The 16,757-nt window shown below is 42.2% G+C and overlaps 1 protein-coding gene across 1 annotated transcript in view; it reads left to right on the plus strand.

Moving 5' to 3' along the window:
- The window catches only part of gask1a (golgi associated kinase 1A), a 143,222-nt gene that overhangs the window by 65,841 nt on the left and 60,624 nt on the right, over window positions 1–16,757 (plus strand). Inside the window, exons 2-3 of the mRNA XM_049583153.1 lie at window positions 7,588–8,706; window positions 10,476–10,913. Coding sequence (XP_049439110.1) covers window positions 7,666–8,706; window positions 10,476–10,913 — 1,479 coding nt within the window. The 5' untranslated portion in view covers window positions 7,588–7,665. The remainder of the gene's footprint in view (window positions 1–7,587; window positions 8,707–10,475; window positions 10,914–16,757) is intronic.

Here is a 16,757-nt window from a genome sequence, read left to right on the forward strand (position 1 = left end):
AACTTAAGTAAGGTGTGGAAAATCCTCTAGCTCTACCTGTCAGCATTTACCTGCACAGAAAGTCCCCAGATACTCCTACCTGCCTCCCCCAGAATCTATCTTACCATAGCTCACAGGGGGCAGTCCTTTTTATCCTGGAATAGAAAGAAGCATGTGGGCCAGCCTGATCCTCCAATCAAACTGTTTGAACTGAGTACATGAACTGTGAGTTTCCTTTGATGCATTTAGAGTATCCTTAGAAGATCATTACTTGTTTATTGTGTTGACTAAATTTCATTTCAGGTATTTCCTGATTCCTAGGTTATAGTTGTTGTATTCAAAGTTAAATTATCTTTGTTATCTTTTTTAATTATAACAAATAAGAAATCATGATAGTTTAAGATTTATTCTTTTCTTCAGTTGTTAGAAAACGTCTCAAACCTCCGTAAAAATAGTGAAATGGAACCTCCTGTTGTATTCATCTGTCCTGACACACCATTGAGTTGATTAAATCCTTGAACCACTCTCTCCTGAATTCTTAAATATTCTTCAAAGAACTCATAATATGTTAAAATAGCGCATGCAGTATCATAGGTTTTCACTATATATATTAAGTACAGTATTGATGCATCTGAAATAATTCATCATAAGGTTTCATTGTTGCTGCGAAGTAAAAATGTAATGCCTGTGGTTTATGTTGTTTTCTAGTTTAGAAAACTTTATTTTATTGTTATTTTTATCATCATTTGACTGAATTTATTATAGTGCATTAGTTATGATTGTTTGTCCCATAAAAACATTGAATTGTGTTTAATATAACTGTCATTTTGATGTAATGAAGTAGTTAGATTATAGTTATTAGAGGATACATTGTTCCCCTTACATTAGCTATTAAAACGGCAAATATATTCCTCTTTTATAATTTGCCCTCAACAATGATAATAATAATAATATTTATTATTATTATTATTATTATTATTATTATCATTATTATTATTATTATAACATGATAGTTCGGCTGTACTAGATACTTTATATATTCAGTACATTTACTTTTTTACAACCCTATTTGACAACTTTACAACCAGAAGTGCTACCATCCCAAAAACACCAGTATTAGCTAAAATATCTGAAATTAAACAACATCCTTACTTTTTCTTAACATAGTTCATCGCCACAGCCGCCCACAACACAATGCTCTTAAAGCCCTATGCTATCAAAAGCTGGCAAAATACATGTATTTTATTTTATGGCCTTAACATTAACCTATCATATTGTTGAGTTATCAAGGACACTTGTGTTTTTGTGTGTATAAAGAAATTTGAACAAAAGAATTTGTGTGTCTACCACGACAGCAGATCCTAATTGACTTTAAATTGGCATTGTTTCTGTGGTACCGGCACGTAATTTTAACCCATTGCGTGCCGCCACCATGAAATGTGTTAAGAAGTCGTGGTATTTCTGTGAGATTGGGTTGTTACTGGGGATTTCGGAGGCTACAGCGATTTCTGTCAACTTCTTTCCTTCTCCCCTCTATCACATCACAAATGTAAGGACATGTCAAAGAGTATGGAGCTACATTAGGGTCAAAAGTTTTGTACTTGAAAAAATAAAATTTGAAACTGAAAATTCATGTGTTGATCTTGAATTTTGAAAAATACAACAATGTATTCAAAATAAAAATAAGTGTATGAAATGTTTTGTTTTAGACAGTACTGAGCACCAATTGCGGTATAAAAGCGATAAATTATACCAGATTTTACAGTTCAACAGCCACATTTTAAGTGTTGATATGTCTGATTTCCACATAGCACTGTGAACGCAGCGTAGTGTCCGTTTTGTTTGCCATGATGGCGTCAGGTCAGTCGGGTCAATCTGCTGGAGCCCATACATCCAGCACACAGGTGAGAAATAAACTAAATAAACTAAACCGCTCGGGAAATTAAATGGTCCTAAACCTGAAACCTCAGGTCCTGCAGCTTTACCTTACTCGATTTTGCAGCTCCGTGTGAAACACAACCTGGATTTACTTTAAAGTTGTGGAGATCTGGGCCTTGGTCAGTGACTTTGAGCATCAGACACCGATGTAAAAAGCCGTCCTTTCACATTGGTATGACAGGGTGGACAACAGCGAATGTTAATGCGGCAGTAGTCTGAGTAGGGTGGGCGGGAGTGGTGGTGGATAGGTCCAACAATCACTGACCTTTACCTGGGAGGCTGATATTCACTTCCCATAAGATTGTAAGGCCAAATCCTGTTATTTTTTCCAAAACACAACCACATGCTTTTGTTGCCTAGACCCAACCATGTGTGTGTTTGCAAAATGTAACCACGTTAAGTGATGGGGAAAAAAAATTGTTGTGCGTATATTTTGAAAGTGACTGTATGCAAACGATTCTTTCCTGTGAAAAAGAAAGCATATTCTGAAAACAGACAACAATTATGTAACAGGCTGAAGTTGACAAGACATCTAAGAACGTCAACAACCAATGCACCCACCTTGCATGTCATATCTTGATGTGGAAAGTCCATGAACAAACTTCTATATGTGATGAGGTTGGAGTGACACCCTGTTGCCCAACCTGATCTGAATCTGAACATCATTTAGGAATATTTGTCCAACTCCAACCCACTGAGTCCTGTCCCGTTGAGTCCTGTTGGTTCCCGTTGGTTGTTATTGGGCTTGGGTTGAGTATCCACACTCTGGTCTGTGCCTGACTAAGGTTGTAACATGTATGGCTGAATCTCTCTGATGTTTTGTCTAATGCTAGCCATCTTGATGTGCACTGCTCTCTCACGGGTCAACATAGTGCCAGTGTCCGATATTGAAACGTGTCTCCACACCTTGTTTTAATCTGTTGTGCCAATGCTGGAAGGAGAGGAAAGGGAAACCCATTACAAGCAGTGGTTGAGGGTGGAATCAAGAAAAAGGGGTAGATGTGCCTTTAGCCCTTTTTCAGGGTATTTTTCTGTGTTGTTTTTTTTTAAATCTTTATGTCTTTAAACATGTATGGAGTGGCACTTTAATTATCTGTTAGTTGACTAATTGATTAATCAACTAATCGTTGCAATCTAATGTCTTTACAATAAACAAGTGTAAGCAAAATGATAGTTCACTTCTCACTCATGCCACTGGATTGAGTCAGAGGCTGGCAACCTGGTTTATTTGTTGTAAATATTAATAATATTTGTTGCGATATAAAGCAATTTAGAGCAGTAGAGGCAGCAATGGTCTGATTTATGTAGTGTAATTCATTGAAGTCTGACACTAAACATAGCAATGATTCAGTAACATTCAGTTGCTCCATGTAGCATTTTGGATCAATCGTGGACTGATGAGTATTCATTGTGAACCCTCTACAATGTATTATAGTTGTCATGGTAGATGTCCACCATTGGCACTGCAACACTATTCAGCATAGCACATTACAAAATGGTATTTTGGTGTATACAGTGGTTAAATATGAGTCTGACACATGGCCCACATTAGGACTCTACTGTTTATGTAGAAGTGTATGTATGACAGGCTCTCTCAGTACTTACGCTGCCAGCACAGGCAGCCTGGTTCAGGGCATTCCATTCCAGGGGAAGAATAATGGGATCCTTTCACAGGTGGGGGGATCTGGGAATGTTGTTAACAGCTCTAAGATGGAGAAGACGTCTCAAGGGTGTGAAACATTCCTTCAGTCTGCACTCAACTAAATGAAGAACAGGAGAAGAGGAGAGAGAGAGGTAGAGAGCAGTTGGGGCAGAGTGGAGACGTAGCATTTTTCAGCCTGTCACCTATGGCTTTACCTAGGTAAAGCAGGCCAATAGGGCTTACACTGTCTCCTTCAGGCTTTAGTTGCTCATGTCATTTGGGCACAATTCCTAATATGTTGTGTAACACCCATCCCATGTAGCTATGTAATCTGCTAAGTGTAGTAGTACTCTAGACGGGGCCTGGGTACAATTTAGAATTTAGTGGCGCTATTACCTGGACTCATACAAACTCAATTACCTTATCTTTAATTAACAAATGACTGGGTGGTGCCTCCAATACTCTTTAGAAAGTAAATTTAAAAAGGATATACCTCCTATTATGTTTTTTGGCTTATGTGCTAACTGTACCCTTTAAACAATTATTAATCAAAACGGGAATTAGAATGAAGAAATATAACACAAACAACTATACTTTAAGTGCAATAAGATAAAATTTAGTTTTCTTTCGATCAAAATATACAAAATAATACTTTACATCATTCTGAAATGTAAATAAAACACTCAAAATAAATAAAATCAAAACAATTAGCACTTTTTTTTATTGCTTTTACGTCTTTAAAGTTCAACTATTACCTCTAATTAAGCTCTATCGAATATGAAAATACCAGAGCATAGCACCTTTAAGATTTAACCAAGCAACCATATACTGTGGGCCCACAAGGCCTACAAGTGCCATAGAGAGAAAAGAGTGAAACACCATAACCTCCTGTTACTAACTCTGGGGTCCGGGTTGTATGGGGAGCTCTCGGCAGTGCTGAACTGCTCCTGGTGGTTGTATTTCTGCCTTGATGGTGCGCCGCGACCGGCTCTGGGTCAGCTGGGAAAGGCTTGAGGCGAAGCAGGCTCACAGCTTATGTGTTTGTCACTTTCTTTTTCATTTTAACCCACACCATGATCTTTTCCTGACCCTAACCAAGTGGTTTTGTGCCTAAACCTAACCAGACCTTAACCACAGGGCATCATGATGATTTCGGAACAACAGGACTTCGGGACAATGGGTTATGGTCGGAACAATGGGATGTCGGACCAATGGGCTGTCGGACCAATGGGCAGACCCCCACATTTCAAACCTAACAAAATAACGCTGTAACGGCAGAAATAAAATTATCACAATACTAAGATATTTGAAAAACTGGAAAAATGCAGCGGTGATGACTTTTGTCTGTCTCAACCTTCAATCAGCAGAGTGATTGCACTGACAATGACTGACTGACGAAAGATGTCATATTGTGATGCAGTTCATTTCATTTCCACTGGGTGTCCACACCTTGCAGGCCTAGAAAAGGGTGTGTCTATGACAACCAATCACATCTGTTATAAGAAAGTATCACACCCAGCAACAGGGTCAACCACACCCCCTCAGTGAGATAAAAGTTTTTGTCCCTTCCTTGCTCAGAGTTGCTTTTAGAACTTTCCTAAATCATTCCTAAGCTAGGACTCCTTACTAAAAGTTTTTAGTCTAAGTTAGGAGCTCTCTGAGAGTATTCTCAGAATGTTTGGGAATACGGCCCCAGGTGTTTTAAATTCTTATAGCAAATCAGACCTGTCAACCTGTAAACATTTTGACATAAAAATATGTGATTTGTCCAAGCTGAGGCCAAAAAAAATGAAGCCAATGCATAATTGTAACAGAATGACAAAGACAAGGTCTGCTAACTCTTGACATGAAATACAACTACTTCAGTTTTGAAAATAATTTCTATTTGCAGATTTCAGGTACTAGTAATAGCGCCATTTGTGCACCCAATCATGCACATGTATTTGTTGCTGTTGTTTTTGTTGTTGTTGTTGTTGTTGTTGTTGTTGTTTTTCGAAAGGAATTTTGTTTTCAATCCAGTCAGGAACACACATTTATCCAAGATTCCAAAATGCTACAGATTCATAAATGACATCTTTTGTATTTATGATGGAAGTCCTGATGAATTAGCAGACTTTGTCATTCTGTTGAACGGTTTTGACAGTAACTTACAATTTACATTAAACTATAGTACTGAGAGAGTAAGCTTCCTAGACATATGGGTTATGAAAAATAATGGCTTTGTCACTACAACAATCTATCAACAGGACACTGACAAAAACATCTTTTTACTGGCTACAAGTTTTCACCCTACCCCCCGAACAGCAGCATTAAAATCATTATTTTTTACAAGTTAGACAGTGTGTTAGAGTTTTCCCACTATGTTCTGTTTACCCCTCTCCTATGTACCTGTTTTGAAGTAGATGTGCGAAGTATTCCTTTGTTCTGAGGTTGTAAACAATAGAAATTCTAAAGTGTCAATGCAGCTGTAGTGGTAGGCTAGTGTTTAGCCAAGAGGTAGGCAACCTGAGGCTTGGAGCAGCATGCAGCTCTTTAGACCCTTTCCAGTGGCTCCCTGTGGCTTTGACATAAAATCATGGAACGAATAATGGTTATTTTTTAGCATTCAGATTTTTATCTGTCATTGTTGTAGGCCTAGAGTTATTATTACTTTCGACAACTAAAAATGTGTAGCCTATACATCAAATTTACAAATATTTAAACATTTCATTAACTAAAATATGTGTCATACGTCTGTGGCCTGGCACCTTTTCCTCTGCATTTAGCTGAACCTCAGTAGGGCTGGCTAGCCTCTAGCCAGGCTAGTTAAAGATTCCAAATCCAAAAAATGAAAAGTCTTCGAGGAAAATAGAAGATTTAATAGTTTGTGGACAGATTCATTTGCTTTCACCACCAACACTGCAAAGATATACATAGCCCACTGCAGAGTAGCCACCTTGTGGTAAATCATATTAATGAATGATCAGTAAGAACAATTTGTAATGTTGATGGGCTAATTTAGAGTTATTAGGCTGTTACCTTTATTCAAATTTGTTTTGCAGCTCCAGGCAGATTTTCTGTTTCTTTTTTTGGCCAGTAATGACTCTTTTAATAATAAAGGTTGCCGACCCCTGGTCTAAAGTAAATTGTGATCCTTGGTAAGCTGTGTTTAGGCAGCTGAGAGACAGATACTTTTGTAAACAATTTATTATTGGTAACAACATTTTTCACATCAGTGCATCCCTCACTTTTTTGTGTGTCTGACTACTGTATGTATGCAAATGATTTGCTGTAAAGCACATGTATGCAGTTTACAATATGTACAATTATTCATTGTGCAAACAGCAGTGATTCATATCTGACACATCTAAATCACCAAAGTGGTACTCGAACAATGTGTCCAGGGTTAGCAGGTCTGTGAAATCACTTTCATATAGCCTCCGGTGTGTATACAATGAGCCATATCAGGACAGTGACAGTGAGTATTTTGTAAAATATAGCTCTTTCCTCTAGCTGTGCACTGCGTGCAGAAGGCAGCACAAAATTATGGGAATGCCACAATCTTATTGGTCTCAGCTGTATGAGTCAAATTCTGCTGTAAGCTACTGGCCACACAGAGGCCGCTGACACAAGCTTTTTTTTGTGCCGCTTACATATTCACATTTGTGCAGCATAAACGGATGTTTTAGCTCTGCTTCCTCTTTGTCACCAAATTTCAGCTTTTCTCTCTTATTTCCATTTTGGGTAACAGACAATCATGCATCACTGTTGTGATATCACAGAACAAAACAATGTGCCATAGCACAGACTGTTTTCTTCTTTCTTCAGTCATGAGTCATGAACACATTTGCATCCCACGTGCCTGGAGCCAGGAGATCTCAGTGCAGCCTTTGGTTAACCCCACAGAAATCTGAGCGCTCCATTCAGCAAATGCTTTCTGTGCTATCTTTGCAATTTATGGTGCCATCCATCATAATCATGGTTCTGATGGTCTGCCTCTAACTTGTGTTTCTGTCTTTATTTTTATTTTTGTCTATTTTTTCATCCAGGCCTGGCGAGTGTGGTCAAAACTCTGCTGTGGTCAAAAATGGCTGCTCCTCCTCTCACCCCTCTTCCTCCTCCTCCTCATGATTTCTGTAATGGCCATGACTCTGCCCCATCCTTTGCCGCACACCGACATTGAATGGCGGTCGTCCCGAGCCCTAAGCTCTGCTGGGAAGTTCAGACTCAGGCCCAGAGTCACGGAGCTCCCTCATATCCACAGCGAGGCCTGGAAGTTCAGCACTCGAAAAGAGACATCTAAACATTCAGTGCTACCTAAACCTTTGGGGGTTAGTGACAAAAACAGCATCAAAGAGGGACGTTTCACAGACTTACACAGACATAAACACAGAAACAAAGGCATCGCTTCCAGAAGAAAAGAGATGGCAGGCGCCACCCAGCATCCAACCATTCATCATCATCCCCATCTCCCAGAGTTTACAGTCAATAGCACAGGGCCAAAGCATAGAATTAAGCCAAGCAACCACAGTATTGTGGTAAAGCACACTGCACAGGCCTACATTCATCTACAAAGGAGCAAATCCACAGCAGCACATTTCCCTGCTCCAGCAAATACCTTAATAAGTGGCAGACGAGCTGTGGACATACTGGCAGGCAGATGGGAGGCTAGACACACAAACAGGAATGCAGACACACAAAGACATGGCAGCTATACAAGTGCAAAACCAACTGAATATCACCGGGCTTTGGAAAAACACAGACAAGCAACAAAGCACTCTGGGAAATCTGACAAAGTTGGTAAGGAGCAGCAGGCTGTGAAAAAGCCCTCCAGGGATCTTAAAAAACACCAGAATCTCTCAGAGGATCCCTCTGAAGCAAAGAACAACCCTGGGGAGTTGCGCCATGGAAAGGCTTTGTCCAAACTAGAGTCAGCAGTAAAGATAGATGACAACGGCTTGTGTCAGAGTTTTAGAGACCAGGACTTCCCAGACAGTGACCACAGGAGGATCAGGATTAGTCCAGATCTCAGGCCTCTTCCCTGGCTCTCTGACGATGACATCCAGAGGATGGAGCTCCTAGCTGGGGGTGAAGTGGTCAGTAAGAACAGGGTGCCTGCCCATGGACAGGTGCTCAGAGTGGCGCTGGATCCTCCTATGCACCAGCAGGTACATTGTAATACATGGTTAGGGGATCATTTGAAATGTCACACAATGGAGATGAATGTTTGTTGATTGGAGACAAAAGAAGAAAGTCCCTACCCAGGCCGCTATTTACAAAGTGGGAGGTACTATCACAGGTATACAGAACTAAACCACCACTTGGTGTCTCCTTGTGAAGATGAGGGGAAATATACTTGCAGTTTCTTTCAGTCTAAATTTATCACTGCCTCACTCAGTCAGTGACGGACTTGGGTGTTTACAGGGCTGGCCACACCTCGCTGCAGCCTCACTAATCACAAACAGTCATGTGTTGATCCCATTAACAGACATTATCTGAGTTCCCAAAGCCTGATATATCTTATTCCATTGTGACTGAGCCACACTGCTGCACTAGGTTACATGTTTCATCATCAACATGAGCTCTGTAGTTCATTTTGACTCAGTCCCACACTGCAAAATATTTCCAGGAAGTTCCAATATGTAATTGTAATATTTCACAATAAATTACGTTATTATCACCTCAAAGACCTTTACTGTGAATTTCAACCAAAGTCTGAATTTTATTGTGAAATTCATACAGGTAAATATTGTAATTTTAACTGTGAGGTTACAGTGCAATACAGTAATTCTGTGGGAGCATCCTGCTAAATCACAGTATTCAAAATGTACATTAACTTTGAAGTTACAGTTAAATTCACTAATTTTCAGGAACATACTGTTATATCAGTAATCTAATGGGCTTCAGAGCTACTAGCTATTTTACAATACTTGAATAGGCTTGGAGCTACTAGTTAAGACTGACTAAAGAAGACAGTATTGAAAGATGACTAATAACTTCACTGATCCTTTAATCTGCATTACCGTGAAATGATGTCGAAGGATGATAAAGTGTAATGCAGACTGTCAAAAAAGGTGTTAATTTTGATGAGTTAATCACAGAAAAAAATGTGTTAAAAAAAATTCACGCTGATTAATAGCCTGTGGTACTCTTCTTTGACCCAGTGTGTCATTGAAGGCCACAGTGGCTTTGTCACATGATGGAGGCAGGTGAGACAGGATGCAGGAGGCAGTTGGCCCCTTGAATGGAACATTTACATTTAAAAAATGCCCAGATGGAACTGTTGATATAATAGGAGCACTGTAGTTAGAATTTTTGTACCATCGGAGTACTTAAAGCATGAAATATCACCTCAACGCAAAGCATTTAGCAGTGAACCAAGATGTCCGAGCTAGCCCAGCCTCTGATGTTAGCACTAGCAGTCAGCTTCATCAAGCCACACTTCAGCAGGCACTCAGACACAAATTGAGTAAAACTAACTGTTACCGACTTGCTAACTCTCTTGCTAAATGGATGGCAATGGGCTGCAGACCAATTTCAGTGGTAGAGGACAGGGGGACAATTGTGTCCAAAATCCAGCAGCTTTACTGCGACACATCTGCTAAAATTCATTTGAACTGAAATTTTGAAATGCTGTCACAGCAAAAATTGATGAATGTGGTTAAATTAGATTAATTAATCACAGAGCATGTAATAATTAAATTACATTTTTGAATTGTGTGACAGCCCTAGTACAATTGTTCCAAATATGAAACTGGTGAAAAAGTTATAGTTTGAACGCTGTTCTGATTGCGTCACAAATTATACTATTTTAACAATATAGCCCAAGGCATGAGGAATTGGGTTTGGTGTCTAATACAAAGTGGTGTTTGAAAATTGAACACTAAATGGAAAGCATTATATAATATATATATATAACTGTATTTCTCCATCACAGCAGCCATCTTCCCAGAGGGGCTCACCTGAGCATGGACCTGGCCACAGACACCCAGAAACCCACAGTGAGCACTGCCAGCAGGGGCACTGCTGCCTGATCAAACGCACTGATGACTGGTTTGAAGTGTTTGCCTTCCACCTGGACAGGGTACTGGGACTCAACAGAAGTCTCCCTGCGGTGCTGAGGACTTTCCACAGTGAGATTTTACCCTATCGATACATCAGTGGCATCCCCAGACCTGTAGTATGGTGGGATCCAGATATTCAGCACCTCACTGATAGAGACAATGACCAGAACTCAGTAGCACTCAGCTGGACCCAGTACCAGAGGCTGCTGCAGGTTCACTGTGGGAGAGAAGCAGACTTGGGGACAGCACCCTGTGTGGGAGTTCAACACTCAGAGTGGGGTAGACTGGCCTTCTTTGACTTCTTATTACAGGTAAGACAAGAGCTTTTTTTCTCATGCTGTGGCTTCCTCCTGTAGGAGAGAGCTATAACATGCATGAGCAACATATTTTTTAATGATTGTAAAGCAGAAAATAAAGGTTTTCCATCCTGCAAAGACTAAGTTAGGTGCAGTCATGAGTACTTAGATGGGTGATTCCTATATGAAACAGAAAAAAGTGTGAGATGTGTGAGATAACAGACTGATTTCAGTAATGAACAGTAAAATGCATGTGTTTCTGAACAGAGGTCCTCCTTCAGAGGTCCAAGCGACAGCACAGCAACAGTGCACCAGGTCAAAGTGGCACTGTGGGAAGTGAAGTCTGAAGACCTGGTCAAACCATGTGGAACTGCAAAGTTAATGAGCACATTCTCGAAAAGTAGCTGGTGCTTGGTATTTGGTGATATAGTGGCTTCTTGCTAAGCCACTAGCAACTGCTGTGGTTGGTGAGCTAACCACTGACATACTCATACTCATACTCACCCCGAGGCGTTCCCAGGCCAGCCGGGTGATGTAATCCCTCCAGCGTGTCCTGGGGCGGCCCCGAGGTCTCCTCCGGGTTGGACATGCCCGAAACACCTCCCAAGGGAGGTGTCCGGAAGGCATCCTTACCAGATGCCCGAACCACCTCAACTGGCTCCTCTCGATGTGGAGGAGCAGCGACTCTACTCCGAGTCCCTCCCAGATGTCTGAGCTCCTTACCCTATCTCTAAGGCTGAGCCCAGCCACCCTGCGGAGGAAACTCAGTTCGGCCGCTTGTACTCGCGATCTCATTCTTTCGGTCACTACCCAGAGCTCGTGACCATAGGTGAGGGTTGGAACATAGATCGACCGGTAAATTGAGAGCTTCGCTTTCTGGCTAAGCTCCCTCTTCACCACAACGGACTGGTTAAGCGCCTGCATCACTGCTGACGCCGCCCCAATCCGCCTGTCAATGTCCCGCTCCATCCTACCCTCACTCGTGAACAAGACCCCGAGATACTTAAACTCCTCCACCTGAGGAAGGACCTCCCTCCTGACCTGGAGTGGGCAATCCACCCTTTTCCGGCTGAGGACCATGGCCTCAGACTTGGAGATGCTGATTCTCATCCCAGCTGCTTCACACTCGGCTGCGAACTGTCCCAGCGAGAGCTGGAGGTCACTGTTCGATGGAGCTAGGAGGACCACGTCATCCGCAAAAAGCAGGGACGAGATCCTCCCGTCACCAAACCTGACACCCTCCACCACTCGGCTGCGCCTAGAAATTCTGTCCATAAAAGTTATGAACAGAACCGGTGACAAAGGGCAGCCCTGGAGGAGTCCAACCCTCACCGGGAACCGGTCCAACTTACTGCCAGCCACACGAACCAGACTCATGCTCCTTCGGTACAGGGACTGGATGGCCCTTAGCAAGGGGCCACCAACCCCATACTCCCAGAGCACCCCCCACAGGATGCCCCTGGGGACAGGGTCGTAAGTCTTCTCCAAATCCACAAAACACATGTGGACTGGTTGGGCAAACTCCCATGCCCCCTCCAGCACCCTGGTGAGGGTAAAGAGCTGGTCCACAGTTCCGCGTCCGGGACGAAAACCACATTGCTCCTCCTCAATCTGAGGTTCAACTATCGACCGGACCCTCTTCTCCAGCACCCTGGAGTAGACCTTACCGGGTAGGCTGAGGAGTGTTATCCCCCTGTAGTTGGAACACACCCTCTGGTCCCCTTTCTTGAAGATGGGGACCACCACCCCGGTCTGCCACTCCAGAGGCACTGCCCCCGATGTCCACGCAGTGTTGCAGAGGCGTGTCAGCCAGGACAGCCCCACAACATCCAGAGCCTTGAGATATCCAGGACGAATCTCATCCACCCCCGGGGCTCCGCCACCTTGGAGTTGTTTCACTACCTCAGCAACTTCTGCCCCAGAAATTGGATGACCCGCCCCCGAGACCCCCGTCTCTGTTTCCTCACTGGAATACGTGTTGGTGGGATTGAGGAGCTCCTCAAAGTATTCCTTCCACCGCCCGACAATGTCCCCAGTTGACGTCAGCGGCTCCCCGCCCCCACTGTAAACAGTGTGAGCAAGTTGCCACCTTCCCCCCCTGAGGCGCCGGACGGTTTGCCAGAACCTCTTTGGAGCCGATCGATAGTCTTCCTCCATGGCCTCACCAAACTCCTCCCACGCCCGAGTTTTTGCCTCCACGACTGCCGCTGCTGCGCTCCGCTTGGCCCGCCGGTACCCGTCAGCTGCTTCCGGAGACCCACAGACCAACCATGCCCTGTAGGCCTCCTTCTTCAGCCTGACAGCAGATTACCGCCACGACTGGCCCCAGCGGCCTTGCGGCCACAGCTCACAACCGCCGCCTCGACAATGGCAGAGCGGAACAAGGCCCATTCGGACTCAATGTCCCTCTCTGCCCTCGGGACGCAGTCGAAGCTCTCCCGGAGGTGGGAGTTGAAAAACTTGCTAGTGCTAGTCAATCACAATAACTCTCCAAGAGAGATTCTTGACGGACCACGACAACCTCACCAATGTGACCAACAAGGGTATTAAACTAGCACAATTGGTAGCAAGCAAATCTGCGACATATTACTGTCTGCTGTCATGCACTGGTCATACATTTCCTATAAAAGGTAATGCAATAATATTCATACATATTCCACATGCACATAAGCCAGTAATTTTTGCACAACCCACATGCTTTGGAAGGCTGCAATCCCATGACTAATGCGCTGATAAAAGTAAAGAAGAAGGGGCTCCCAATCAGTCTAGTTAGGAAGCAAGTTTGGCAGAAGATGGGTCACAAAACACAGGACTTTCCCTTGGGACTGTCCCAGGAGATCTGTGTTTAGAGCCACATGAACTTTGGGTCATTTTAAGGTACGTCATCACCATGTTTCTTTACCTAAACCTAACCCTGTAACTTTACTTGCCCTAACCTGAAGATGCCTAACCATGTTTCTTTCCCTAAACCCAACCCGGTACCTATACTTGCCTAAACCTTAAGACGTCCAACCATGGGGCGTCGGTGGCTTCGTGGTAGAGCAGGCGCCCCATGTACAGGGCCGTTGCCGCAGCGGCCCGGGTTCGAGTCCACCCTGTGGCCCATTGCTGCATGTCATCCCCTCTCTCTGTCCCCCTTTCACACTTAACTGTCCTGTCCATTAAAGGCAAAAAATGCCCCAAAAAAGTTGTTTCTTTACCAAAATGTAACCCAGTAACTTTACTTGCCTAAACCCAAGAATACCGAAGCACATTTAAAGGCGCTGTAATGTAAGAATGTGGCCAAAACAGTTACTGCAGTCAAATTCAAAATACTGCAGCGATTCGAGGTTGCTGGACAGCGGCACGCTGGAGACTGTTTTGTTTGCCCACGGGTGGCTGCCGTGGCAGGGCCACGTCGCTGCGTCCTTGATCTTCGGTTTTCCAGCGGACCGTTCGAGCAAGTCCGGCTTCTCTGCTGCTAACGCTGCTGCTGGGATACAGCTGAGGAGGAGCTGGCTGCTAATGCTATGTACCGGGACACTGCTAACGCTGCTGTCGGGATACAGCTGAGGAGGAGCTGGCTGCTAATGCTATGTACTGGGACACTGCTAATGCTGCTTCCGGGATACAGCTGAGGAGGAGCCGGCTGCTAATGCTATGTACTGGGACACTGCTAATGCTGCTGCCGGGATACAGCTGAGGAGGAGCCGGCTGCTAATGCTATGTACCGGTACGCTGCTTGCCGTGCTGCTGTAGCTCAGTCGTAACTGTAACTGATGCTGAGACTCTACTGACTGTGTGACTGGTAGACGGCGGTGGGTGGCCCAACGGGCCAAAACACAAATTCAAAACATAAACATGAGTTGCAGACTGCATAAAAAATTTTTTAGATGCAAATATTCTGGCTGTACTATTGTTGTCAGTGAGATCAGTATGTTATATGAACATTATTCCTTAGTCTCTGTGACATATTAGGAGGATTTTACGACTATTTGCTTTAGATTTCTTCTATATAGCTCATTTAAAGTATATAAAATTAAATTAAAATTTCTTCCTAACCCTAACTCAGTAAATTTACCTACCTAAAGCTAAAAACACCTGACTATGTTTCCTTCCCTAAACCTAGACCAGTAACTTTACTTGTAACCCGAAGATGCCTAACCATTTTTCTTTCCCTAAACCTAACCACTTTACCTTTACTTGCCAGAAGCCTGAAGACACACAACCATGTTTCTTTACCTAAACATAACCACAGTAACTTTACTTACCTAACCCTAACCATGTTTCTTTATTGAAACCTAATCACAGTAACTTTTTTTACCTAAACCTAAAGACACCCATCCGTGTTTCTTTCCCTAAACCTAACCACAGTAACTTTACTTACCTAGACCATACCAAAGTAATTTTACTCACCTAAATCTAACCACAGTAATATTACCTACCTAAACTTGACCACAATAATCTTACCTGCCTAAACCTAAAGATGCCCAATCACGATTCTTTACCAAACCTAACCACAGTAATTTTATGTTAATTATGTAACTGTACATTAAGGACATAATATATCACTCGTGGGCACTAATTCATAGGTTATCATCTTAACTGTTGTGTGAGGGTGTTTACTGAGTACCAAAACTGATCAAGCTCACAGTATTATGTAACAAACCACAATGCTAGTATTTAATTATGTTGTTTTATGAGATTTTATTTGGTAAATAAGCACATTTTATTGGTAATTGATTATTAAATTACATTAGTTGTCTCATAATGAGAAAGGCATTGTCTGTAATGATGTAATTTACATGCATGCCTCAGTACATATCATTGTAATTTATATAAAATGGTTTAATGGCCTTCACTGTGTTTAAGCAGAAAAAAGCTCAGAATAGAAAATCAGTTTCAAATGTAGTAGGTGTGTATTGGTCAGTTAGGAGTGGGAAATAGATGAAAATAATGAAATGGACAGTTGTATGTGTATATCCTAAACATCTTTAGGGATTTACAGAAACAAAAAATGAAAGATATAGGATTGTACTGTACTGACTGTACCAAAACCTCTCTAATATTGTTCTGCTTCACTTTATCAGAATCAACCTTTGCAGAGTTAATGTTCACATATTGTGCTATGATTTGATAGAGGTTTAGAGCTGCAGCTGCATCATTCCAAAGGGATACTCATCCTGAAAATGCTTCTATTTTTTTTTAGGCGAACCTCAAAATGTTTCATTTGTGCTGTGTGCCATCTTCATTTACTCTTCACATATAACACATATACTGATATTTACACATCTTAATAAATCTCACAAGTGTTCCCTTTACCATGACACCAAAAATATTCAAATAGACCTTGTGGTTGCAGAGATATATTCATTTCATTATGGGTATGCAATTTTCGAGCAGAAGCCTATAAAATAGGTTTAGGATTTAAAGCCCTGAAGGAAAACTTCTCCAAACAGCCATAAAACATGGATTAACATCATCATAATTTCACAAAAGTATCAAATTCAGCTCGATAATAACTGTCAAGGTTCAGACACAAAACAACAGCTTTTTGCTAGTGACCCATTATTAGCTCAAGCATGTTTACACTGCATAAATTAGCCTAGCAGCTAGCTGACTTTTTTCCTCTAGTTATAGTTGAACAAATTACATGTAAAATTATTATTATTTTTCTTACTTAATGGTTGAAGACACTGCATCTCCCAACAGAACAGTACAGTTGAATTCCAGCCTGCATGCACATTTTTTTTCAGACATTGATGAAACAGGGCAGCAGATGTCACTGTAGTGAGAAGTTAGCAGAATGAGCTGTCCGACCAGGCAGGTAACATTATTTCTGTTGACTTGTATTTCCACACTGCTGATTTTTCCAAGTAA

Source organism: Epinephelus fuscoguttatus, linkage group LG8 (genome assembly GCF_011397635.1).
Source record: "Epinephelus fuscoguttatus linkage group LG8, E.fuscoguttatus.final_Chr_v1".
NCBI classification, from domain to species: Eukaryota; Metazoa; Chordata; class Actinopteri; order Perciformes; family Serranidae; genus Epinephelus; species Epinephelus fuscoguttatus.